Here is a 27,198-nt window from a genome sequence, read left to right as displayed (position 1 = left end):
TGCCCAGGAGGGATGTTTATACTGGTTGTCAACCTTTTCGTGACACAAACAATCAACAAACAAACAATCATATTTGAACTGGGGACCCGCCCAGCAGCATTACATTTATCTTTTACTCACAGATAAATGTTGTGAAAATAGCAGATCTACAAGTGGCTATTTTCATAATGCTATTACATTTGATGCCGCAATGGTCTTTTTATTTTCTTTGTTTCCTGTTCTTTAGGTATTAAAAACGTAAAAATGCCGATAATACAAAAATGCCAGTTTAAAGAAGAAAGTTACATGTGTGCAGTTTAATGGGTTAAAATATATGGATACAGACATCTGAGATCAAAGATCTACAGGAACATAATAAGCCTTATATTTTATAAGGAGCATTGTGGTATAAGTCTACATTATTGTTAGGACCTGATACAATTCCCAGTGGAGAAAATGAATAGGACGTTTACTCGTGGAAACTATACAGATGGAATCATGGAACCCATAATGTATTGGATGTATTGTGTATAATGATGCTTCAGTTATAGTGTTTGTGGAGAGAAATGCAGTACAGTACCAATACAATACTGATAGTGGCACTGGCTCTGCGGCTTGTGTGTTTTGCTTCAGTAGTTTCAGTTTGAGGAGGAAGACCTTTGGCAGCAATACACAAGAGTCTCTCACCTGTGCGCCAGTGGTTCTCAAAAAAGAAATGTTTGTTACAATATTGTAAGGGGTAGTTCACCTCTAAATTGACTTTTTTCTATCAAATACTCCAATACCCCATGGAGACTTGAATTCATGATTATTATTATTATTGTAGTTTTTGTCGCATTCTGAAGCCAATCAGTTGATTGTCCCTATGGAGAAACAAAGGAGATTCCTTTTTTCCAATACGTTTTTGAAGATAGCTGATCTATTGGCTACTTTGGTGGTTTTGAGATATATTATAATCAGATAACAGGTTCTATGCTGTGAAATATATAGGGACTGTTTCTATGTCAACCTGAGGCCATTATGGGTCCATTTACTTTCATTTTACGCTCCCAAGAGTTGAAATGTTTAACAATAATTTATTACTTAATTTACTAGAAGTCTACACAATTAGAGAATGTACAAGAATTGTTATTTTGATCAATGTTTGCCTGCTAACTCTCCCATGGTACCACATCAATACAGCATGGACTTGTGGACAACAAAATATTCAAATATTCTGGGAGGCTATCATCTCATCAAATGGTGGTCCGTGGCTCATTATGCAGAATAAATAATGGACCTTGATATGAAAATGGTTGAAAACCACTGATCTATGGAATCATGACATGCCATGTCCAACATGTTCCAAAGGTTAACCCTCTGATGTCTGGTATTTTGGGCTTTTTTTTAGATGTATTCATTTATGTACAGTATGTCAGGCTATGGCCGTCTTTTGGTTAGGGATGCCCCGATACACTTTTTCCGTTTCCGATCCGATCCTGATACCACAATTTCTGTGTTAGCCGATACCGAATTCCGATACCAGTGTTGTGATCTCGTGTTGTGTTTATAGCTATCTAGCTATATACCTCATGTTGTGTTTATAGCAACTCCACATGCCCCAACATTTTATTTACCTGCCATAGTGTCAACCCCTTACCCCTGTGTGGGATCGGTGGTTAGACTGATATATTCACCGATACCTATATGACCCCATATGACAAATATGGGCCGATACTGATACTATTCCGATACCGATACAGTATCGGGACGTCTCTACTTTATGTCAATCTGCAATGTCTTCAACTGGATGGCTGTATGGCTACCAAAACTTCATACTTCTACATATTATTATTATAATTGTTCATGGAACACAGTGTGGGGGCTCATTTCACACAGTTTCACAAATTGCATATACAGACTTGGCCTGACACCTTTTCTTTTTTTTACACCAAGGGGTCGAATGAAGTACTGTCACCTCATAAACATTGGAAAAAATACAAAAAACACGGCACTCCATCTTTAATAATACATTCAGCATTGGAACACAGTGTGGGGGCTCACAAATTCACGAAGTTCACAAATTGCATGTATACAGACTTGGCCTGACACCTTTTTTTTTTTTTTTTTGCATTAATTCGGTGGTTTTCAACCCTTTTCATATCAAGGTCCATTTTTTATTCAACATGTGAGCCACGGACCACCATTTGATGACATTTAGCCTCTCAGACCCAAAACAAGCTTGACACCAAAGCGCTTACGTTGTGCTGCCTGCTCTGCAGCGTCCCATGCCAATAAATTAAAAGAAAAAAACAGCACTCACGGAACATCCCTATAAGGCACTTTTAGAGATTCTTTTGTGCTGCTAAATTGAATATCAAATATATAAATTGCTGAATCAAGCAACTTAAAAACTGCCTGGGGTGTTTGTTCACAGAAGCCTGAGTAGACGATAAAATGAGCCAAAACATGTTTGAAAGTGAAATATCCCTTTTTAACCCATTCTGACCGGGCACCCATTTTGGTGCATCATGTCGTGCTTTAGCTATTGAAAAATAGCAGATCTACAAGCTCATATCGCGCCACCGAGTGGCGCGATACGAGCTTGTAGGTCTGCCATTTTTGAAAAATCGAAGAACGACTGACATTTTTAGAATCTGATCTCAGGTCAGAATGGGTTCGTCAGACCAGTGTGTTGTCCAGCGGAAACCTCGTATGAATCTGATCTCAGGTCAGAATAGGTTAAGGCTATTCACCGCAACATTGTTCTGCAGGTTGTTTGACTACCACGGCAGGGTTGCTCCGCCTCCCAGGGCGGTGGTCCCTCTGAAGCGCTCCAGGGTCCTAGCTCCCTCCTTACGCCGTGGGAAGACGTCCTTCCCGCTCAAGACGTCCTCTTCCTCCTCCTCGTCATCCTCCAGACCCCCAAACTGCTCTTCCTCTTCTGGCCCCAAACGTACGTCTGCTTTCTTTTCTTTTCTTTTTATTATAGTGTTCATTTTGTCAATGAAAACTATGACAAAAAAACATTTGTCGACGTTTTTCCACAGAGGAAAACTAAATGAGAACTAAGCTATGATGACGAAAACTAAGACAATTTCGTCAACACATAAAAACTAGACTAAAATGTTAGCTAGTAGGGACTAGAAGATATCCAGCACTGCCGGCAGAACTAAAAGAAATTTAATTTTATGTTTGGTTGTGCTCGAGTGTTGCGCTCTGAAAATGCATGGCAGATCTACAAGCTCAAAGCGTATCACACAACGTATACCCTTTATTTACCCAGGGTAGTAGCTGAGCACAAGTGCTCATTTTCAGCAACGCCCTGCACATAGAAACACACAGACAGACACACACATTAAAACCAGGGAGCTGACCAGTACAACCACAGTCTTATACTGTTGGCCACTAAGCAGCTCCACTGGAGCAGTTGGGGATTCAGTGCCTTGCTCAAGGGCACTTCAGCGGTGTTGGGTGATTGATGACCAATCACTTCACATGTTGTGAGCTTGCACATTGGCTATAAAATCAGCCAATACTACGCCATCAAGGCCTGCCAAAAAAATTCAGATGATTACAATTTTAAAACTGAATGAATGATTCAAAAGACTATGGCTAAACTAAATAAAAAGTTTCTGTCAAAATCAACACTGTTTTATTACCCCCTCTCCTCTCCTCTCCTCTCCTCAAACTCTTCTCCTCTCCACATCTAAAAATGTTAAATCTATTCTCTCATCTCTTCTCCGGTATGCAGGTCATTTAAAATTTGAGCATTCAAGCTTTAGTACAACCTTGTGCCAAACTATGGGATGACATGATTCAGCAGTTTTCTAAAATGATATGTTTAATATTGATCAAATATAGAGCCACACAACACCAGCCAGATTGTAACATAATCATAATCAAGCATAATCCGGTCACTCCTCAGCCACGCCCATGAGTAGGACCCATCTGGGTTTTGCACCCGCACCGTCTTTAAAATATTCTTATGACCAATACTTTTCCTCAGGTACATTTTTAATACCAGACTTTTACTAGTACGAGTAAGTAAGATTATGTGGTATTGATACTTTTTACTCAAGTAATTTTTTTTGAGTATTTCATCCACCACTGTTTGTTTGTTTGCTGTATGTTTTTAGAATAGCTTTTATCTCGCCCCGCAGATTGTTGAGGTCCAGTCAGGGGGAACCGCTTACTCTGGTCTCACTGGAGACTCACTGGAGGGGGGGGGGAAACACACACAGCCTGTGTTTGGACAGAATCAATGACTTCTCTCCCATGTCTGGGAAGGCAATGCTGTTTTTAGTCATTTTGCTCGAGCCAGAATTGTGAAAGATTGCTTTATGTATTGATTTTGGCTTAGATGGATGAGATAGCAAAATATGGTTACATGGTCCAACTTTCACCGTTCTATTCGGAGCACATGGGTAGTTTATGACTGTTATGTACCCATGAGCTCAGTCGGTGGAGCTCTCGCCTTTGGACCGCAATGTCATGTGTTCGATCCCGGGCACCGCCAACTCAGCGTCTGAGTGTCACGGCTTGGGTGCGGCAAGTCGTGCGGTATAGGCAAGCTGATGGTAGTTCCACCTCAGCAATCCATCTCCCAGTGGTCTAGAGCAATGTAAAGGTTCATTCATAGTCTGGATTTGTCGCCCCCCCTCTCTGTTTTTACTCACCACCACTCAACGTTATTTCAGCTCCTGTGGTCACCTCACTACCGGAGCGTTGGTCACCTCACTTAACGGGGACAGACACCCGTGTTATCGGTTGATACAGACAACAAGCCTCTACGATTTACTTACTTACTTACTTAACCCATTCTGACCTGAGATCAGATTCAAAAAATGTCTTCTACATCCTGACAGTTTTCTGAAAAAGCTATGTTTCTATGTCAGTTGTTCGATTTTTCAAAAATAGCAGACCTACAAGCTTGTAGATCTGCTATTTTTCAATATCTAAAGCATAACATAATGCTAACACTAAAAGTTCAGGGTAGCAGTCCACAACGTCCCTTGATGCATTAAGGGCCTTGCAAAGGGGGAGCGATAAAACGCGGCTATAGTTTATTTTCAATGAGACCTGCGTTTTTGCTCGGAGAAGTCGCGGTGCGACAACGCAAGCGTATTTACGTGAGTGCGGTCCCGTGCATTTGTTTTGCGCGCGTGCTCGTTACGTGCACACTCCCCCCGCGACTCACCAGACCTGGATTCTGTTTAGCTAGCTTGCGTTGTTGCGCCCCTCTTCAACAGACCTGGAGGAGACCTGTGTTGATCCAGGCAACAACGCCTGCGTTCCTCGCTTCACGTTTACAAGGCCCTTAATATAATGCAGACCATTGAAAACACCATGAAATACTCCAAAATACTTTGTCTCTTGGTCTTAAGGTTTCTCTAATGTTCCTGCGGAAAAGTGTGTTTACAAGCAATATAAGTGCTGAAATTGCATCAGTATCAGACTCGTCTTTTGTCCATGTCCGTCTCTACAGACCACTGACCCTACCTGTGGTCATCTTGATATCCCCAAATTAGATTCTCCAAAGCTAAAGTAAGATATTTATAGCCAGAACTATCTGGCTATCTGGTGCTGATGCCACTGATGCTGTGGATTAGACCTCTGCAGCTCATGCGGCTGATAGCACAAAAGAAGAGAGCCTGCAGCCACTGATAAAATTAGAAATGGCTCCACAGTTTCTTATCATCAAAGGACAATAAGCAAAGCTGCCCAAAGCCAGCTCAGAAGGAGTTGAAATGACAAACTGCACTGTGCATGTGCACGTTCCAAATTGTGGGGTAGATTTTCGGAAAGGCTATCCGCCTCATTCTGTCACGATATGACATTTCAGTTGATGATTAACAATTGAAATAATGAGTTTATTGTCTTCTTGTGTCCATTTTATGACACGGTTTAATAGTTTCGTTTTAATTGCACGTTTTAATTGCACGCCAGAAGGAGTGGGGTTTGTTTACTCTCCACTCAGAACCCACCCCGCTGGCTGGAGCGGGAGCTAGGGGAGGGAGATTTCTAAGTTGACTAGGTAGACGCCCCGTCCCGTGATTGGCTGGCCCCGGGGCTCCCCCGCAGCGGATTGGCCTCGGCCCCTGTCCATCATTCCAACTTGTATTCTAAATCCAACTTGTATTCTAATGAGTCGTTCAATCATTGGCCGAGCCAGGCTATGGGATTTCTCTGGGAGGTATGGGGTCTAATCGCCTCTTGCCTGAGAGTAGCGGCCATTGTTTCCCTGCGCTCTCTATGGTAGTAGCATACTAGCATTGTCAATTAGCATCGAACGTTTGCGCTCGTTATAGCTAAATACGGTATTAAAAAATGATGAATTATGATCGAAAATCTCAGTTACAATGAAACTGAATGGAGGTGTTTTTTTAAAGGGTAACTGTTCCGTTTTGGCAGAGTCTGACGATCCGCCATGTCAAGACCAGTCACTCCGCCCAGTCAACCCCAGTCATGAAGCCTTCTACCTGGGCATCATTTCGTCTTTATGTCCCCTGTCTGTCTGGTACCATCAGACCATCCAATAGCTATAGCAATTATCACAATTTAAATAAATAAGCATATTTTAAACTATTTCACATTAACAATGTTGGTAAAACTAAGATATTTGAGGGGAAATATATAATTAATATCCACAAATAAAATATTATCATTGATTAACTCCATTCCTCTACCCTCCATCCCTTTAGTTTCCATGGTTATTGAGCCCAATATAATAGTATATATAACCATACATTTTAATATTAGTACATTTAAACAGAAGAGAGCTAATTAAATAACCAGTCACTTTTATTGTTTGCGCAGCGCAGCATAACAGATGTACAAGCTGTCGACACGGAATGGTATGTACCGTATGGTACACGATGTAAGCTTGTAGATCTGTTTATTTTAACCATGCTTCGCGAATCGCCGCCGCCGTCACGCAAATTATGACAAAGCATGCGATGATTAGACTTCATGCGAGAGTCCTGTCAGAATCTGTATTGTGTCAGTGTGTGTGTGTGTGTGTGTGTGTGTGTGTGTGTGTGTGTCGGCGCGCGCTGTTCTCTTCTCTCTCTTGCCCCAAAAATTGTAGACAGTAAAATGACGATTTCCAACTACACTACAGTGCAATCGTGGCATTTCTCGCAGATTTGCGTGCAGGGGGGGGGGGGGGGCGCTTGAGGATTGATCAAACTCTTCGGCTCTGTCCTAGGGTGACCAGATGTCCCTCTTTGCGTGGGACAGTCCCTTATTTCCAAGACTTTTCAGGCGTCCCACAAATTGAGACCCTGTCCCACATTGTGACTGGCAGGCAATTGCATTAATGTTCAAATGCTAGTTAGTCCCATAATAGTTGGCCTTCTGCTCTCTCATTGTCTCTCCCTGCAAGTGTTTTAAGCATATTAAAATAGCATAAAAATATAGCATGATTTTTATGATAGCCAATATTGGGCCTATGGTCGAATATGACATCAAGGCTATTAATAGCAACTCATGTAATAAGTTGCTAACCCGGTACTCCAGTATGGCTTGTGTGGGATAAGTGGGACGGGGTCCCCGTCCCACACATGTGATACTTCTGTCCCTCAAATGAACAGTTTGGATCTGGTCACCCTACGATGTCCCAATAAATAATTCGTTCTCAACATGTGGGTCCCCACATGATTTGGCGGTGTCACTTCACTGTCAGTGACAATTTAAGGACTTTTAAGACTTTTATAATACCTCAAAGGCTCTAAAAGAAAAAATACCATTACTGCATCAAAACATTCAAAATCAGCAAAGCATGCTATAAAAAACTGGTTGGCCAGATTATTAAATCAACAATTGTGAAAATAGCCGATCTACAAGTTCACAACGAGCTTGTAGATTGGCTATTTTCACAATATTGCCACAATTCAAATGAAATGGCAAATATGAAAAGTCAATTGAAATAAGATAAATGCTTTTTAACCTTCAGATAATGAACGCATTTAAGTGAAAATATAATGCAATAGCATTTACATTTCATCTCCAGGTGTGGTCATTCTATGACAGAATGAAAAAGCAAAAGCAAATAACATAGCACAGGGGTACTCAACTGGCGGACCACGGTCCACGACCGGACCGCGGACCACCTCTCTGCGGACCCTAGGCAAAAAAAAAAAAAAGCTCAGGCCAGGCCAGCCACAGTCAATTTCAATTCAATTGAGGCAGTGTTGCTGCAGCACAACTATACATTGTGTGTCTTATGTTAATGGAGGGAAGAAGTTAATAATATATATAACATCAGATGGTACATTTCTCATGTGAAATTGCTGCAAAGGCCCCCAAAATGTCCCCCAAGGGCCCCCAAAGTGTGATTTGGATTTGGAGTTCCACTCCGGGCCTGCACTCTGCACCCCATTATTGGTTGGTTGGAAGGGGATCTGATTTGTATAAGCTTGGCTTGACCATACTAAACGGGCATAGAGCCCCGCTCTCCGACGCCGCGCATGGGACCGGACCTCGGTCTTATTCAAAAAAATATTTGTGGACCTTCATAATTTCTAGTTGAGGACCCCTGACATAGCATTTACATTTTCAAATTGGCGTGTGTAGGCCTACTATTTGAAAATGATAATGCAATGCTATTTGCTTTTTCATTTGGTCATAGAATGAGCACACCTAGAGTTGAAGCAAAAGCAAATCACATTGCATTTTCCTTTCCTTTGTATTTCCTTTCCGTACACATGCCAATTTGAAAATGAATCTACACCAAACAAGTGATCTGCAAGCTCACAACACATCACACTGCATAACTGTGTTATTCACATGGAATACATATGTAATTCCCTTTGACCTCATGGGGTCATTGAGGGAGTCACCAAGCTAGATGTGACTGTAATGCCCCTGACCAATGATTAGTGGTCAGGGTGGGCTACATGGGGGGGACCCCTTAACTTAGGTGTTTCGCCAATAGCGTCCAGGAGGGATTACCCTCCAATATGCCTCAACCCCGCTCGCGGGGTTGAGGCATTTTTTGCTTCAACTCTAGGTGTGCTCATTCTATGACCAAATGAAAAAGCAAATAGCATTGCATTATCATTTTCAAATAGTAGGCCTACACACGCCAATTTGAAAATGTAAATGCTATGTCAGGGGTCCTCAACTAGAAATTATGAAGGTCCACAAATATTTTTTTGAATAAGACCGAGGTCCGGTCCCATGCGCGGCGTCGGAGAGCGGGGCTCTATGCCCGTTTAGTATGGTCAAGCCAAGCTTATACAAATCAGATCCCCTTCCAACCAACCAATAATGGGGTGCAGAGTGCAGGCCCGGAGTGGAACTCCAAATCCAAATCACACTTTGGGGGCCCTTGGGGGACATTTTGGGGGCCTTTGCAGCAATTTCACATGAGAAATGTACCATCTGATGTTATATATATTATTAACTTCTTCCCTCCATTAACATAAGACACACAATGTATAGTTGTGCTGCAGCAACACTGCCTCAATTGAATTGAAATTGACTGTGGCTGGCCTGGCCTGAGCTTTTTTTTTTTTTTGCCTAGGGTCCGCAGAGAGGTGGTCCGCGGTCCGGTCGTGGACCGTGGTCCGCCAGTTGAGTACCCCTGTGCTATGTTATTTGCTTTTGCTTTTTCATTCTGTCATAGAATGACCACACCTGGAGATGAAATGTAAATGCTATTGCATTATATTTTCACTTAAATGCGTTCATTATCTGAAGGTTAAAAAGCATTTCTCTTATTTCAATTGACTTTTCATATTTGCCATTTCATTTGAATTGTGGCAATATTGTGAAAATAGCCAATCTACAAGCTCGTTGTGAACTTGTAGATCGGCTATTTTCACAATTGTTGATTTAATAATCTGGCCAACCAGTTTTTTATAGCATGCTTTGCTGATTTTGAATGTTTTGATGCAGTAATGGTATTTTTTCTTTTAGAGCCTTTGAGGTATTATAAAAGTCTTAAAAGTCCTTAAATTGTCACTGACAGTGAAGTGACACCGCCAAATCATGTGGGGACCCACATGTTGAGAACGAATTATTTATTGGGACATCGTAGGGTGACCAGATCCAAACTGTTCATTTGAGGGACAGAAGTATCACATGTGTGGGACGGGGACCCCGTCCCACTTATCCCACACAAGCCATACTGGAGTACCGGGTTAGCAACTTATTACATGAGTTGCTATTAATAGCCTTGATGTCATATTCGACCATAGGCCCAATATTGGCTATCATAAAAATCATGCTATATTTTTATGCTATTTTAATATGCTTAAAACACTTGCAGGGAGAGACAATGAGAGAGCAGAAGGCCAACTATTATGGGACTAACTAGCATTTGAACATTAATGCAATTGCCTGCCAGTCACAATGTGGGACAGGGTCTCAATTTGTGGGACGCCTGAAAAGTCTTGGAAATAAGGGACTGTCCCACGCAAAGAGGGACATCTGGTCACCCTAGGACAGAGCCGAAGAGTTTGATCAATCCTCAAGCGCCCCCCCCCCCCCCCCCCCCCCCCCCCTGCACGCAAATCTGCGAGAAATGCCACGATTGCACTGTAGTGTAGTTGGAAATCGTCATTTTACTGTCTACAATTTTTGGGGCAAGAGAGAGAAGAGAACAGCGCGCGCCGACACACACACACACACACACACACACACACACACACACACTGACACAATACAGATTCTGACAGGACTCTCGCATGAAGTCTAATCATCGCATGCTTTGTCATAATTTGCGTGACGGCGGCGGCGATTCGCGAAGCATGGTTAAAATAAACAGATCTACAAGCTTACATCGTGTACCATACGGTACATACCATTCCGTGTCGACAGCTTGTACATCTGTTATGCTGCGCTGCGCAAACAATAAAAGTGACTGGTTATTTAATTAGCTCTCTTCTGTTTAAATGTACTAATATTAAAATGTATGGTTATATATACTATTATATTGGGCTCAATAACCATGGAAACTAAAGGGATGGAGGGTAGAGGAATGGAGTTAATCAATGATAATATTTTATTTGTGGATATTAATTATATATTTCCCCTCAAATATCTTAGTTTTACCAACATTGTTAATGTGAAATAGTTTAAAATATGCTTATTTATTTAAATTGTGATAATTGCTATAGCTATTGGATGGTCTGATGGTACCAGACAGACAGGGGACATAAAGACGAAATGATGCCCAGGTAGAAGGCTTCATGACTGGGGTTGACTGGGCGGAGTGACTGGTCTTGACATGGCGGATCGTCAGACTCTGCCAAAACGGAACAGTTACCCTTTAAAAAAACACCTCCATTCAGTTTCATTGTAACTGAGATTTTCGATCATAATTCATCATTTTTTAATACCGTATTTAGCTATAACGAGCGCAAACGTTCGATGCTAATTGACAGTGCTAGTATGCTACTACCATAGAGAGCGCAGGGAAACAATGGCCGCTACTCTCAGGCAAGAGGCGATTAGACCCCATACCTCCCAGAGAAATCCCATAGCCTGGCTCGGCCAATGATTGAACGACTCATTAGAATACAAGTTGGATTTAGAATACAAGTTGGAATGATGGACAGGGGCCGAGGCCAATCCGCTGCGGGGGAGCCCCGGGGCCAGCCAATCACGGGACGGGGCGTCTACCTAGTCAACTTAGAAATCTCCCTCCCCTAGCTCCCGCTCCAGCCAGCCAGGATCTCATAGGTGTCAAAGAGAATTTTATGTTTGCCTCTCAGCTTGTGATGATGTTCCCTTTTCAAAACATGACACACTTTGCACTGCCAATTGGGTTATAGGGCATCATTATCATATTAGGGCCGATTCATACTCCTATTTTACCGCTGTTTCGGCGATGTAGTGCCGAAATTATTTCGGCTCATCAGACATTTTCAGTAGCACCGAAGAGACGACTTTAGGACGGTACCCGCCCCACCGAACCTCAAATGACGTCACATTGTAGGCTTAACAGCGCCGAACCGACTTTTATTCTGCTCTAAAATAGGAATGAATCTCTGTCAGGTGGAAACCTGACATATTTCCAAAGCGGTTTAATTTTCACGATTCAAATTGACAGGCAAAAGTATAGCAGATTGACAAGCTCAAAACAAACAACTTAGCTTTGCGCTTCGAAGCTTGTAGATCTGCTACTTTTGATGCTTTTGTTTGACACTGTTACAGGTATGTGTATGATCAAGTAGGGCATTGGTTCCCAAACTTTTTCATGTCAAGGACCCCCAAATGGACACTAATTAGCCCGCGGACCCCCATTTGAAAACATATGCCAGGGACCCCCATGAGAGAAGAATTGGACCCGTTAGGGTCCATTTGGTTCCATTTATACACTCTCTGAGTTACAGACCCATAATGGTCCATTTGGTTACAAACTATCATTTAGCTGGGGCCCCCCTGGAACTACCTCAGGTGCCCCTGGGGGTCCCCGGACCCCACTTTGGGAACCACTGAAGTAGGGCATTGGTTTTCAACCAGTGGTCCGGGTGTCATTTTACGCTCTCAAGAGTTAAATTGATGTTAAACATCTGCATTACTTAATTTACAAGAAGTCTACATGAGTAGAGAATGTAGAATGATTAATGATCAACGTATGCCTATATGGTCAAATGGTGGTCCGTGGCTCAAATGCCAAAAAAATTATAGTAATAATGATGATGATGTCGTGTGCATACCCTCTATTATATGGAAAACAGTAAAAGACGGATTGGATTGTTAGAGTGAAACCAAGCATAAAATGAGCTTTCTTTTTATTTAGTTCTACTGGATCACTTCTCCACTAGTCCCTTCCTAACATTTTTGTCTAGTTTTTATTTGACCAAATTGCCAGTATATTAGTCTTATAGTTTTAGTCATCATAGCTTAGAGTTTTCTTAGTAAATGGATTGGAGTCTCAATATAATTCAATCATGGAATGGTAGATGAATATGAAATTATAGCTCAATATTTGACAGTCCAATACTACCGTAACAAGGTATCTACAGTCAGGGGCGGCCTTAGGAATCTGGAGGCCCGTTTCAAGACCAAATATGAGGCCCCCATATACCTATGACATAATTATTTTGTTGATACAGCCGTATATTGATACAAATAGTTTGACTGTTCAATATCACACGCAGCCATTACTCTCGACAATTAGCAACAACACCTTTCCTCATCCTGTCGTCCCTTCACAATTAAAGTGTCTCCCCTTTACCCCCCACAGAAATGCTGTACATTTTACCATGTTATTTACATAAAATAGGTGTAACTTTACTAACTTAACATTAACATTGTGGGAGAGAGCAAGGCAGTGAGTGAGCGAGAGAGAGAGAGAGAGAGAGGGCCAAGAGTGGTGGGGGTTGACTGAGGGGACTTCAGTGCACTGTACGCTCTTGCTTCGTGTCCCAGGTTGGCTTGGTGTGGAATGTGCTAATTTGTCCCCTATATTTAAAGTCTGATTTCCATTGATTGTTGGCTGTGTTTAGCATGTATATGGCTGTGGAGTTTTGGTACAAAATCAAAACAACTTGTCTAATATTTTGGAATGTTTAAACCTCCAGGAAAATCCGTGTTGAGGTTCTTAATCCACTGTTTTCCATTAAAACGTCTTTGTCCTACTGTCCAGTTGGGATTGTGTTGAAGTCCAGATACTTTTAGAGCTTCAATGCCATGTGCCATGTGATGTTGAACAATCCTTGTAGTTGTCTTTTTTGCATTGTTAATATTGTATTTGTGTTGTCTCAGCCTTGTAGCTATTGTTTTACTCGTTTCTCAGACATATTTTAAGCCACATTTTTCACATGTGATTAAATAAACACAGTTGCTGGTGCTGGCTGTTGTTTAATCTCCAACATGCGTTTTGTAGTTCTATTTTTAACTATTTGTTTGGGTTTGAAGTATTCTGGTCTCTGGCGTGCTGGTGTGTTGATTCCTTTTAGCTTGCTGTGTACCAGATAGTCTTTAAGATTTTTGTTTTTTCTGTAGGCCGAGTTTCGTGATTATTTTTTTGGCAAAAGGAGAAGGAAAAAAAAACTAACAATAACAATATAGGACCAAGTCCTTTCAGGACTGCTTGGTCCTTTAATTAAAAAAATATCATAGAAATAAAGAGAGTTCCACCGTGTTCAGTTTGGAACATAAAGACACAGGTTTGTGTTTCCACCACATTGTGTTGGACGGAACAATTGTCATTGTTTGATGCCTAGCTGAATGGTTAGAGAGCCTGTCTGGAGAGAAGGAGTCTCCTGAGGTTTGAATCTCAGTAAGTGATGCTGAGAGGTGGCTCACCATCAGGTGGGATGAGATGTTGATCCATCATTTCTTGATCTTTCTGCTGTTCCTTTGTCTGGAATGTGGTCTCGGTTGTTGTTGTTGTCTGTTGTCGTTGGTTGCCATGGCTGCCAGTTCCCACCTGATGTCGTGTGGGAGTTCTGATTGGTCCAGAGCGTACTGAATAACTTCTAGCTTACATAACGTCTTAAGACTAGGACTCAAGTCTAAGATGAACAGCTCATCATAGATAGTGTGATCTCCTTTTCTTCCTCCAAAGAAGAAGATACGATCTCCCACAATGCAACAGCACATACCATACATTGGACATGGTCCTTTCCCCTTGGGCTCAACCTTCTTCCAGGAGAAGGTCTCTTGACTGAATTTCCACACATCATTGAAGTTCTGGTTACCGTTCCGGCCTCCAAATATGTACAGCTCTCCATTGTAGGTAAATACTGAATGACACCAGCGTCTTTGTGGTAGAAGTTGTGCAGAAGGTGTGTTCAGCCAGACGTTGGTCTCTGTGTCAAACACTCTGATGGTGTTGTAGTACTGACCTCCATAGCCCCCAATTACAAAGATCTTGGTACCAATGATGGTGACAGAGTGAGCTGATGAAGCAGGAGGTGGAGTTCCTCTGGTGTTAATTAAAGTCCAGACCATTGTGCTGGTGTCCAACTTGTACATGTACATGTCATTAGTGTATCCAGTCAGCTTGGTGTATCCTCCATGGATAAACATGACCTTCTCCAACACACAGGCTGGAGTGGCAGAGTGGTAGCTCCTCCCCTCTGGAACTGTCCCAGAAACCCTGGGTTGGAACCATCTGTGGGAGTCAACATCAAATGCATAAAGCACATTGCAGTAAGTCTCCCCTCCCCAGATGTAGACTGTATCTTCAACCAACACAGCTGTGATGGAACGCATGGATGGAACCTCAAGGTGACTGTCCCCTCTTCCAGGTTCCACTGGAGGTAACTTCTTCCAGCATAAAGACACTGTGTTGAAGACATGGACATCCATCTGTCCCTGCATGTTGTTGAAGGTCCTTCCATAACCGTAGCCTCCAAAGGAATACAGTTTGTTCCGCACTGCTACAGCAGCAGGATAGACTCGCTTTGGTACTCCTGCTTTGGAAACGGTCCAAGACAACATTGGTCGGTCTGTCTGTCTGTCTGTCTGTCTGTCTGTCTGTCTGTCTGTCTGTCTGTCTGTCTGTCTGTCTGTCTGTCTGTCTGTCTGTCTGTCTGTTCTCTCTCTCGACGTCTACTATACAGTCATTTTCAACACGGTGCATCATCTTATATCTTCTGGTGTGAAATCACACGAGACACAAACTGTTGCCATGCACGCCTTAACGACACCAATTAGTGCAACCTTTGAACTATATTGCTATATTTATTACTTCATTGCGGCTACCTTGGGGTCTATAGTTTATAATATAGTTTCATTATATAGATATTCCACTGTTACGTTCTTAGCTTACGCATGTTTCATGATAAATGCTTTTTATGTGATGTATTCCCATGCTTTTTTGTTCTTGCTTAATGTAAGTCACTCTGGATTAAGAGCGTCTGCTAAATGCCTAAATTGTAAATTGCTACAGCGTTCTCTAACACTGAGCTGTGTTGTATTTTGAGGCTTGGTGTGTTTGTGTGTTCTCAGGGGCGGTCTCAGGAATCTGGAGGCCCATTTCAAGACCAAATATGAGGCCCCCACATACCTATGACATCATTATTTTGTTGAGGCCCCCTGAGGGTGGAGGCCCGTTTCAATTGAAACTGGTGAAACATACTTAAAACCCATTCTGGGCGGGAACCCCTATTTGTATCTTACCCCCTCAGGCCGGGCACCCATATTTGGGTTCTGTACAGTATGTTGCTTACTGCTATATCAATATTTGAAGTTTTTCAGAAACCTTAGGTCAGGATTTAAAGGCGTTTTTAGAATCGGCCTTAGGCCTGAATGGGTTAAGGCCTCCTATGTCTACAGTACTGGCACTAGTAAGACAGAAATGGAACTGCACAGCATGGTGGATGTAAGCCTATATTTTCTAATCTCCAAAGCAGAGGGGGGTTGGTCCCTGAAGAAAGTGTCATTTAAGCTGATGGGTGTGATAAAAAAGCGCTTTATAAGTATTAACAGATGATAGCATGCTGTGGCCTTTGATCTCTGATAAGATTTCTGCACGTCTTTTTAATGAGATCCCACTCCGCCCCCACTAACTACTACCTGTCAGTGGGGAGTGTTGGCTGATGAATGAATTATCAACATCCTAATACATCCTAATACTGGGGGGTCAAATTATGGCAGGCAATTCCTGCTGTCATATGAGGACGTATTTTTTAGCTGTGATTTCTTTTTTGCACTGACGATTCCTTCATAATGCCATTCTGTTTCTGCTGCTGTGCTACTTCCGTGTTGCATAGCAGTGACATCACAGCCGGATCCTTGCATCCTCATGTTTTTATCGTAGTATTTCACGTGTTGTGCTTATCACTACGAGCTGTAGCCTGTAGCCTATTTTCGTCACCTCATGCTAATGAAACACCAATGGATTATAATGTCTACAGTACAAGATGTGCTGTAGGCTAACCCAAAAGTAAAGTAATGTGTCGCTCTGAAAGTTTAAAGGGATTGTGACATTAAAAAAAAGGTTTTGGAATTGTTCTTATTTTTTTTAGGTTTTCTAATCTCAATTGCACCCAAAAAACATGAACTTTTAACATTCAGTAGATTTTCTGTGATCTGGGGTTTTCTGGCTCAAACAGGTGCTCTGATTTGCCGGCAGATTGTGATGTAAGATCCTGCAAATCCCATGTCAATGGGATTTGCCAGCAGATGTCACTGTTTTCACTGTGTTGCCTGTTTTCATTGTAGCTCAAAAGGCTTCCAAACCCCAAAGAAAACTTCAGACCACAGAAAATCCACTGAATGTTCAAAGTTCAGGTTTTTTGGGTGTAATTGAGGTCATAAAACCTAAAATAAAAAATAAAAATAAAAATAAATGAAAATGAATGTCATAAAACCTTTAACTAAAGTTCTAACGTAATTTGTGATACAGACACAGTCACACAGCCTTGGATCAAGACGGTCATCAGGCTAATCTTTTTTTTTATCATCCTATCGTTGTTGATATATAACACCATTTACTGTAGGTCAAAATCATAATATAACTATGTTGTGATAATAAGCAGCAGTAGCCTCAGTCAACTTACATTACCACTTCCGTGTGCAACATGATGCACTGCAGCCCACCACCACCACCACATCACATGCAGTGTTGGATGAAATAAAGTCAAAGATAGCGAGCTTTGATATGCGAACAGGTAACGGGGCGTGCAACGGGCCCATTTTTTGACGGGCGGGGCGGATCTGGTTTAGATTTTTTTATATAATCACAGGTAACGGGTGGGTCACGGAACTGATGATTGACGGGCAGGGCAGATGCGGGTTTTTGGAAAATTGGACCCGTGCAGGACTCTAGTTGGGAGTCACAGTTTTTGATGGCTGTTGGTAGGGCATTCCACATTTTGGTGGCATAATAGTAGAAGGAATTACTGTAATCCCCATGTCTGTGCCCAATCTGGGGGGAATGACATCAGTGGAGCGTCCTCCGGTGCTCCCTCCCTCTCTGTTAACAGGTACATGAATGGGCACTGGTCCCTTGGCTATCTTGAATTTGCTGTACTCTGTTCTCTACCCTGGGCCATCCCACCCTAGCATAATGAGCAGATGTTAGGTGAATCCTAGGTGTGAGGTCTAGTAGTAGTCTGAGTAGTAGTCTGACTAGTAGTTTGTTTTGAAAGGTCTGTAGTTTTATTTTAGTGCGTTTTAGTTTGAGGTAGGCTACTATAGAATACCATGAGGTGAGGTGAGCCAAACTAAAACGTACACATTAATATATGCTGTTTTGTTTATTTTTCCCACACCTCAGCAGTGAAGACGGACCAGCTGCAGACCATCAAGCGGGAGCTGACTCAGATCAAGATGAAGATCGACTCCCTTCTTGGACGCCTCGACAAGATCGAGAAGCAACAGAGAGCAGAGTCTGGTGAGGGGAGCCCTTCCACAAAATGCCAGGAAGCTATTCAATTATAAAACCTGAAATAACAATAGAGCGTCGCAGTCCCACCCCCTTTCATGACGACGCCAGGCCCAGGAAATGATTTCCAATGCATTTTTCCCATAGACATTTCAAAAGGTATTTATTTACGGTTACACCGTGGACAAAGCCAAAGCCAACTCGAGTTGTGACAACTCATGACAACAAACACAATATTTTGGACCAAACAAATAATTACAAAGAAGAAAAACAACAAAAAAAGTGTTGTAACCTGCCGTTTTTTTCTTCTTTCTCATTATTTGTTTGGCCCAAAAAATTGTGTTTGTTGTCATGATTTGTCACGACAAGAGTTGGCTTTGTCCACGGCGTAAACGTCTTTAAATAAATACTTTTTGAAATGTCTATGAGGAAAATTAACTGAGAATCATTTCCTGGGCCCTGGTAGGGGGCGGGACTGCGACACTCTGTATAGAGCTAATGCGGAAGTGCTCATTCTATCTCAATTCCAATGTTTGGAACTAGCCCATATAATAGCCCATAATAGCTAGCCTGGTTAATAAACCAGATTCGGTCTGGTTTATTAAGCAGGCTACATAATAGCACCCCGCTTTGTGGCGAGGTCAAATCGTGTCGCAAGTCGCGACTCTCTCTTCTTCTACGGTTCTGGTCCGTGTGAGCCAAACGTAGGTCCCCGGAAACACTATAGGGGAAGAAAATGAATAGCGCACACGGGCCATCTGTCTTCCTGACATCACGGGCAGATACGAGCGAGCAGGCTCTCTCTCTCTCTGTCATAACGGCAGACAGGTGCCATTACAGCATTCACTCACTTTATGAGAGAGGTCTTTATAGATGACATGGGGAGGCACACGTGGTGGAAAGTAACAAGTACATTTACTCAAGTACTGTACTTAAGTACAATTTTTAAGTATTTGTACACTGTACTTGAATTTCCTCACTTTTACTTGTAACAGAGTACTTCTATATTGCAGTATTGATACTTTTACTTACTTTTAAAAAAGTACTTTTTCCACCACTGGGAGGCACAGCATCACTATCCAGCAGCAAAGAAATCTGATCATTTTCTTAACCACTTATGCCCTATATTATTCATTCATGCAACACATGTTTGAATTAAAAAAAATGAATTATCTCAAACTGGCAAGAAAGAAAATCAGACCTGTGCGCTTCCTTCCTTTTTATTTTAGGCAGGGGTGCTCAGCTATAAATAATAACTTAAATCAAATACCACCGAAGTTTAAGCCTCAGACTTCCTCAGCGCATATTAAAGATTTAATCTGCTTTGACAAAGGCTGTCGTGCACCTTTTTCTTTGGAGTGCCGTGTTTTCCCACTTCAAGAGTGTTTTGATGTACGGGGCAGCGGTGGCCTAAGGGTTAGAGGAGCGCCCTTGTTGCCGAAAGGTTGCCGGTTCCATTCCCCGGACGGGCAGGAAAAACCTGGGTGGGGAAGTGATTGTCATCACTCACCCAACACCGCTGAAGTGCCCTTGAGCAAGGCACTGAACCCCCAACTGCTCCCCCTGGAGCTGCTTAGTGGCCAACAGTATAAGACTGTGGTTGTACTGGTCAGCTCCCAGGTTTTAATGTGTGTGTGTTTGTGTGTGTGTGTGTGTGTGTGTGTCTGTGTGTCTGTCTGTCTGTGGCGTTGCTGAAAATGAGCACCTGTGCTCAGCTACTTCCCTGGGTAAATAAAGGATACAATATAAAATGTATTTTTGGGCTTCTATGCCTTTATTGACAGTAGACTGGTAGGAAATGGGGAGTGACACGCAGCAAAGGTCGTCAGGATCGCCTAGGGTGCTCGGACTACCGCGCCAACGGCCCGGGCCAGATGGTCGCAAGAGTTAGCCTAAGGGTCCATTCGGTTATCAAACTTCATCATTTAGCTGGGGGAACCACTGGTTGAGAACCACTTGTCTGAAAAGCGTTCGATGTCAACCTTGTTTTCAGACGCCCAGAGAAAGTACGAGGACAACTGCGACTCCCTGCACGAGGAGTCCGTGTCGGAGACGGCGGACAACTCCGGGGAGGAGGCGGGCGAGGAGGGGCCGCACGACGTTGAGGCGGGGGAGATGACCGACGGCGGAGAGGACGATTACGACGAGAGCAGCCACCATCTGGTACGAGGTGAAGCCGTCTGACAGCTATAGGGGCCTGTCAGTGGACAAGGGGGAGATTGGGGCGGGGAGGGGAGGGGACACTGCATTGTTGCCGTGTCCGCTTGTTATAAGTGACTTTGTGCTTCCTTTTCTTTTCTTTTTTTGTTATTTGTTATCCCACAATTTTGTAACCCCATTTGTTTCACCCAGTGTCGATTGTCTAGTGTAATCCTGGGCGCTACACTCCCTCTGCGAACCTGGGGAGAGCAACGGACTGAGGGGCTGCTTTTTTGTAAAGTTGCTTGTAAATATTGCTGTTTGCAGGTTGCGTTTTGTGGCGGGCTTGTTTCTAAATTGTAGTGTAGTTGCTTATTTCCAGGTTGCTTACACATATTTGTATTATTATTTAAACCAGTGGTTCTCAAACGTTTCCATGTCATGGTCCTATAGGCCCAGATTAATAGGCACTATTAATCTATTAATTAATAGGCACTATTAATCTGGGGGTCCATGACTCATGGACCCCCAGATTAATAGGCATGTGTTTTGTCCCCTAATCTCCATCTGAAAGACTGAAAATGTTTTGTCAGGGTTCCCGCAGGTCCTTAAAAAGGTCTTAAAAAGTCTTCAATTTTACTTTCAAAATGGTGCAAGAACCCTGTTTGTGCCAGGGAGCCCCCGTACCAGATTGGTGTTGTTAGAATGTTTCAAAAGGTACCAGCCGGAGCGCCTGATGGAGGGGAAATAAACTGGTTGGATTAACGCGTTTCTTCCACGCGCTACGTCCAACCAGGGAAAGGAGCAACTTGGACACTCAGGCATGAAGGAAGCATGAGTTCAAGTCCGTTGCGGAGGGTGTGTAGAGCCCAGGATCACATTAGATAATTGACACAGGGGTGAAAAATGGGTTACAAAATCGTGGGATAAAAAATATTTAAATAAAAAGAGAATTGACACTGGGTGAAAAATGCAAAATCTTGGGATAAAACACACACACACGCACACACACACACACACAGACACAAAGTGGGGAAGTGCGGGCGAGGGATCTCAAATGGGCAGACAAGCTTGTCTGTCTGTAACTCTCCGGAATTATTCATGGCTCTCGGATCTGAGAGAGCGAGAGGTTTTTCACATGAGTGATTGGTGAGGGCGCGTCGGCTGACAGTTTCTCTCTCCCTGTCGACCCTGGCTCAAGAAGAAGTGGCGGCACAAATCTCCCTGCTGCACGGAGTGCACGCACGCACGCACACACACACAAACACACACACACTCGCACAAACACAGGCGGAAAGAGGAGACACGCTCAGAATGTCACAAGCTGTAATTAAAGCAGAGTGCTGCTGGCATTAAGAAGAAGAGAGCTGATAGAGCCGCATGCAAACTGGCATGAGTACAAATTAAAATATGAAGATGTAACTGTGGAGTTAAACACTCAATGTTGACTGTTAGACTGATGGCAAAAGCCCAATTTTACTTCACAAGGTCAAATAAACAAGTTGAGAGGAAGGATGATGATTAAAGATTTGAGTGTGTGCGTGTGCATGTTTTTTTGTCATGATAATTGACAATTGTGTAACTCAAACGGCTGTTGTATCCTAAATCTCAGTGCTATTTATCTCCTTTCATTTTCAGATAGAGAACCACGTATCAGATATTGACAACTGAGGAAAAACTGGTATGTTGTTTGTTTTCACAAGGATCTGCACCAGTGAACTCTTAATAAACACTGCAGCTTTCTGACTTGCACTGTGGTGTTCAACAGTGTTTTAGTTTGTAAAACATTCCTTTACGGTGAATCAAGAATTAAAAAACTGAAGAAAACTATCCCTTTAAAGGTGCAGCCAATGGATTGGATCTCAAGCTTCCAAAATATCCATTAATGTTCTCCTAAAGCCCCGTTCAGACCTAAAGAAGCTGGGGAAAAAAGCAACGCAGCTTTTTTTTTGAGAAAGTGGGCATGTACAAGGTACCTGTCACTCAAGCTGCCTGGACTGGCTTTGAGACGAGAAAGAAAACGGACAGTTTGAGCAGATGCGCATTTGAAAGTCTAAAATGTAAAATAGCGACTGTAGAGGAGAAATAATTATATATTTAGTTACATCATAACCTATTTATCGATGAATAAATAATATAATCTTGGTAAACTTGTTTGTAAATAACCGAACGGACCGGATCTCAATCCTCTCATCTCCCCCCCACTCCGCTCTCCTCTCCCCCTCTCGAGCGAAACCCTCCGGGCATTTAAAAAAAAATAGCGTGTAGAGGCATTCGACATCCAAACCTCTAACTCCACATGGTGAGGGCCCTGGGGTGTTTTGACTCGTACTCCATATATTACTCCAACAGAAAAAAGGTGCAGAGAGGTATTGTGGCTCAACTCAAGAATATTTATTCTCTCCAAAAATCTCCAAACAAAACATGAAATAATAAGTATGCAATATTGAGTAAGTGCGAGTAAGTGGTCAAAAACTGTATGCCTTCCCCTGGCTCACCAAACATTTTCCATTGTCTCAAAAATGCATGTCAAGTGGCCTTAAACAAGCAACCATGCTTCCTGGCTCCCAGTGAACCTTTCAAAATAAAAGTTACAAATAACTGTTTCAAAATCACTGCAGGGGAGCTTTTACTTTGAAGGGGAGAAATTATACAGGAAGTGCAAAAGGGCTCACTAAATTGACGTGACATACTAGGGATTCTAATTAGAGGTGAACAAATAAAGAAAACATAAAACTGGCTCCAACATAGCGGCTCTGTATGTAATGTTAATGTTGATTTAGCAAGAGCATACCGTAGAAATACAATCAGGACAGGTCGGATCAGGGATGTCCACATGCATATCATACAACTAATATAAAGGCTATTAATTATTGATCTCTCTCGCGCGCGCACACACACACACACGCGGTGCACACGACGCGCTGGGGACTCGGGACTTTAGTTCTTTGTCTATAGACTATATATATATCTGCTAATTTATAAACCGTGTGTGTGTTTATTCCACGGACAGAGTCAGCTACGGGGTTCAGTTGTTCACCTCGGTGGGAACCGGGAGGGGGTAATTACTGCAGGGGCACTGAGAGAGAACTGGCTCGCAAGTGATCCCCGTGTCGTCGACTCCTCCACGGTGCTCACTGCTCCACCACCCCTCCCTCCCCATTAGCGCAAGTTTGCTTTTTATTTAGCAGATGATGTGAAACTTGGGCCACTATAGTAGCCTAGTAGGCATACTTTTATTACTCCATAAATAATCAGTATCACACACACACACACACACAGAGTTCTCATCGGGCCCGAAATTTGAAGCCCGGCCCGGCCCGGCCCTAACTGGGTCAGCCCGAAGCCCGGCCCGGCCCTAAAAAATACCATAATGTTAGGCCCGAAGCCCTATAAAGCCTGACAAAGAAAAAAAAGAACGCCACTTTAATGCATGGCCAGCGCAGCAGCACGCGCCTTCAGTGAACCACTGACGGCGCGTGCTGCTGCGCTGGCCATGCAATAAAGTGGCGTTCTATTTTTCTTTCAGTGTGTGTCTGTGTGAGAGTGAGAACGGAGTTCAATGGACTTATCGCCGAAATAAAGGATTTATGTAGCTCACTGTTAATGTACCATTTCCATATCATTCTAATGGATTCCATTTCCAGTGGTGGTGAGTAAGTAGCTCCCCGTTTCCTCTGAAGTGAAGCTATGTCCAAGACCCCAAGTATCGTCCCCGTTCGGTGTCCAAAAGAACAAACATAGCCTACAAAGTTTACAAAACATCCATGCACCCGCTCATGGCGTGTCTAGACAGCTTAGAGATCTGTTATTTTAAATCGGGCACATATAACGAGGAGCGCCGACGCACCGAGGGACGGCGGTTATAATACTAATCATTTTGTAAATCAAAGCCTGTAGCCTGCAGTGGACTGTAACATTGCGTGGTCAGATCATACACTACAGAATTATATGGATGGTTGGTGACTATATGACGTTGATTAGGCCTATTAGGCCTATTCATCGCAGCCAGCTGGGTTTCCATTCCATTCCATTCCAAGCCCCCCGCCTCCACTCCTCCGTCTTCCTCCTGTCACAAGTGAATCGCCATAGCACAGCCCTCTTCATAATAAATACATACTTGTAGGCTATATAGCCTACACATTACACAAATAACAGAATTGCTATTTTTATTATAATAACATTTTTGAAAAAAAAATCTTTATCGATTCAGAACGCAGCAAACCAATCACAAAACACGGGCAACATATTGCATAAATAGAGGGGGTACATACAACTGATATAAAGGCTATTCATTTTTTTTTTAAAGGTATGATTGACGGTGCAAAAGTTTCAACAATCAACATACAATGCAGCTACTGACACACACACACGACGACCACAGAGCGCTGAGAGCGGGCTGCTCCTCCCCTCTTCTCTGGGAAACTTTGGGGGAAAAGGCAGCGGGTCCGACAACTATATTGTTTAGTTGTTTGTCTATCTATCTATATCTGCTAATTTATCAACCGTGTGTGTGTGCACTGTTTGCCACAATCAGCGTCAGCGACGGATAGCGTTCTGGACTGGTCAGTAGTCCATAGCTTCGGTGAGGAGAACCGGGGGGGGGTGAATGCAGGAGCACTTCTCCCCAGAAAGTGCCAATCCACTGGGATAGAACTGGCTCGCGACGGAACACGGAACACAACCTGTTTCGTCAACTTGTTTCTCATATAAACTTTCATTTCTATCGATAAATATGCTATGGTCTTGCCAAATATCCATTCATATTTCATATACAGCCCATATTTAAAAAGTTTTTTTTTTAATGCTGAGAATCGGGCCGGACAGCTTTCGCAGAGCCTTTTGGTTTTGTGAAATGAGCTCAACTCCGCCTCCTCAAACCTCGCTGTGCTCTGATTGGCTAGAAGCAGCTTTTAAAAGCTAAAGTTAAGTTTTGGGGAGAAAAAAAAAGCTGTTCATTCCAAGCTTCAAAACGCAAAAGCTGCTCTGCATAGAGATAACATGGGACCACGAAGCTAAAGCAGAAGCTAGCTTCTTTGGTGTGAATGGAGCTTTAGTCATCAGGCTCTGTGACACTTGGAAGGCTGGATCTAGTGAAGGGCAGCTAATGCAGACTTTGAGCAATAATGGAGCAATAATGACATTTCCAATGACCAGGAACGGCCCTATAAACAACATTAATCTAATTGAATCTTGCATAAAGTGGCTGCAAATGGCACAGCCCAAGGTAAAGTGTTCCCTTGTCTCTTCAGGGTATGGGTAATGATGCAGTCACATCATCAATAGAGAACTTGTGTTAATCTGCTTCTTCCTTGCACTTGTAAATATGAGTTATTTATGAGGAGATATAAGATATTAACATCTAGGTAAAAGTTTAAACCGCAGGGCTTTTTAATTTTAAATGTAAAATATTTTGTTCATTTTGTTCACCCATTAAGACCTGATGACACGAATGTTCACTTCTATTCTAACACCACACAACGTCCTTCACTGCCTTGGTTTCCAGGCATGTGGTTTTTGAGGGGCGCTTCTGGCTTTCAGAAATGAAAGCCGCTAAAAACAGGCCCCCCACCTGCGACGTCATATTATGGCATTCAAGTCTATGGACTTTTAATGTTTGCTTTAAGCAGTGACGCCATCTGTCAGCCACAGTGGCCGCCCCTCACTTCACACGAGTGTGATTATTTTCCCTCTGCTCAGCCACATACAGAACAGTCTGGTTCATTTCCATATATCTGCTACTTAAAATTTCTAGCTGTGGCCCATATTTCTAAGATGCAGAACCTCTCCAGAGCACATACATAAATAAAAGTGTGGGGGCCGGGGGGGAATATCAGACGGAATGTGAATGTTCTGCTTGCAGGTGCTACTGAGCAGGGAAAATAGCTTAAGCTTATCTTATACAAAGTTCTATATCCAGAGAGATTATAGACAGCCAGCTCCAAAGCAAACATTTCTTGACCTATTAAAAATGGGAACGCATCTGTGTCATTTTAGATGTTATAGCTCTATATACTATATACATTTTTTTGTTATTATTATATATAAGTTATTTTGTTGCTGTCGGGCATGAATCTCGTATCTTTTTTGTTTGTTTGTTTGTTTTGTAACTTAACGCCTTACCTTACTGATCTACATCGTCACACAAAAGCATCAAAAGTATGCTACCTTTGCTCTTTTTGAATTTGAATCCTGTAAAGTTAACAGTTTTGGACATACGAGTACGAGGTTCCCACCCGACAGAGTGGAATCAGCGTCAGGTCTTAATGGTTTACGTTCTCCCAAGATATTTCTGTGGCCATTCAAACCGGACATGCTTTTTTAAAGCTCTGTCTTAATCCTCATCAGATCTACTGGTACTGTACATATAGCAGCAGCCATATTATGTTTCAGAAGGAAGGAATACAACTCTGATAGTGTGTTTTCAATCATTTTCTCTCACTTCAGGGTGAAGGAACAGCCAACCCAGTCTGTCTGCAGTGTGAGAAGAAGTCATCGCCGCCTTCAAGAGGGGATTGAAAGACCCTCTTCTGTGGCGTGAACCACCGTTTCCCCAAACACTGGGACGAGACCCATGTTTGGGTCACGGATCCCTTCTTTGGTTTGTTACCTACATTTAGTTTTTGGTTATTATTCTTCCAACAAAAAACAAAGTTCTTCATAAATTCTTCATAAATTCAAATAATTTTATAGATGAATAAGAAAAGCAAAGAAATGCCATAAATTAGGGAAGAGGAAAAAAAACACTTTTAAGAAGTAGCAAAATATGTAGATTGTCTATTTTCACTAGTTTGGGTCCCGGGAGG

At 42.6% G+C, this 27,198-nt stretch overlaps 1 protein-coding gene across 1 annotated transcript in view; it reads left to right on the top strand.

Moving 5' to 3' along the window:
* The window catches only part of LOC310867804 (RNA-binding Raly-like protein), a gene marked incomplete at both ends in the record, with an annotated part of 101,425 nt that extends 79,362 nt beyond the window's left edge, over positions 1–22,063 (top strand). Inside the window, 4 exons of the mRNA XM_083777940.1 lie at positions 2,733–2,914; positions 18,146–18,262; positions 20,247–20,416; positions 22,031–22,063. Of these exons, the coding sequence (XP_083634066.1) occupies positions 2,733–2,914; positions 18,146–18,262; positions 20,247–20,416; positions 22,031–22,063 (502 nt within the window). The remainder of the gene's footprint in view (positions 1–2,732; positions 2,915–18,145; positions 18,263–20,246; positions 20,417–22,030) is intronic.
* Positions 22,064–27,198: the final 5,135 nt, after the last annotated feature.

The sequence above is a fragment of the Protomyctophum parallelum genome (genome assembly GCF_964188405.1).
Source record: "Protomyctophum parallelum genome assembly, chromosome: 12".
NCBI lineage: Eukaryota > Metazoa > Chordata > Actinopteri > Myctophiformes > Myctophidae > Protomyctophum > Protomyctophum parallelum.
The sequence above is the reverse complement of the archived record's forward strand: the minus strand, read 5'-3'. Positions and strand labels throughout refer to the sequence as shown.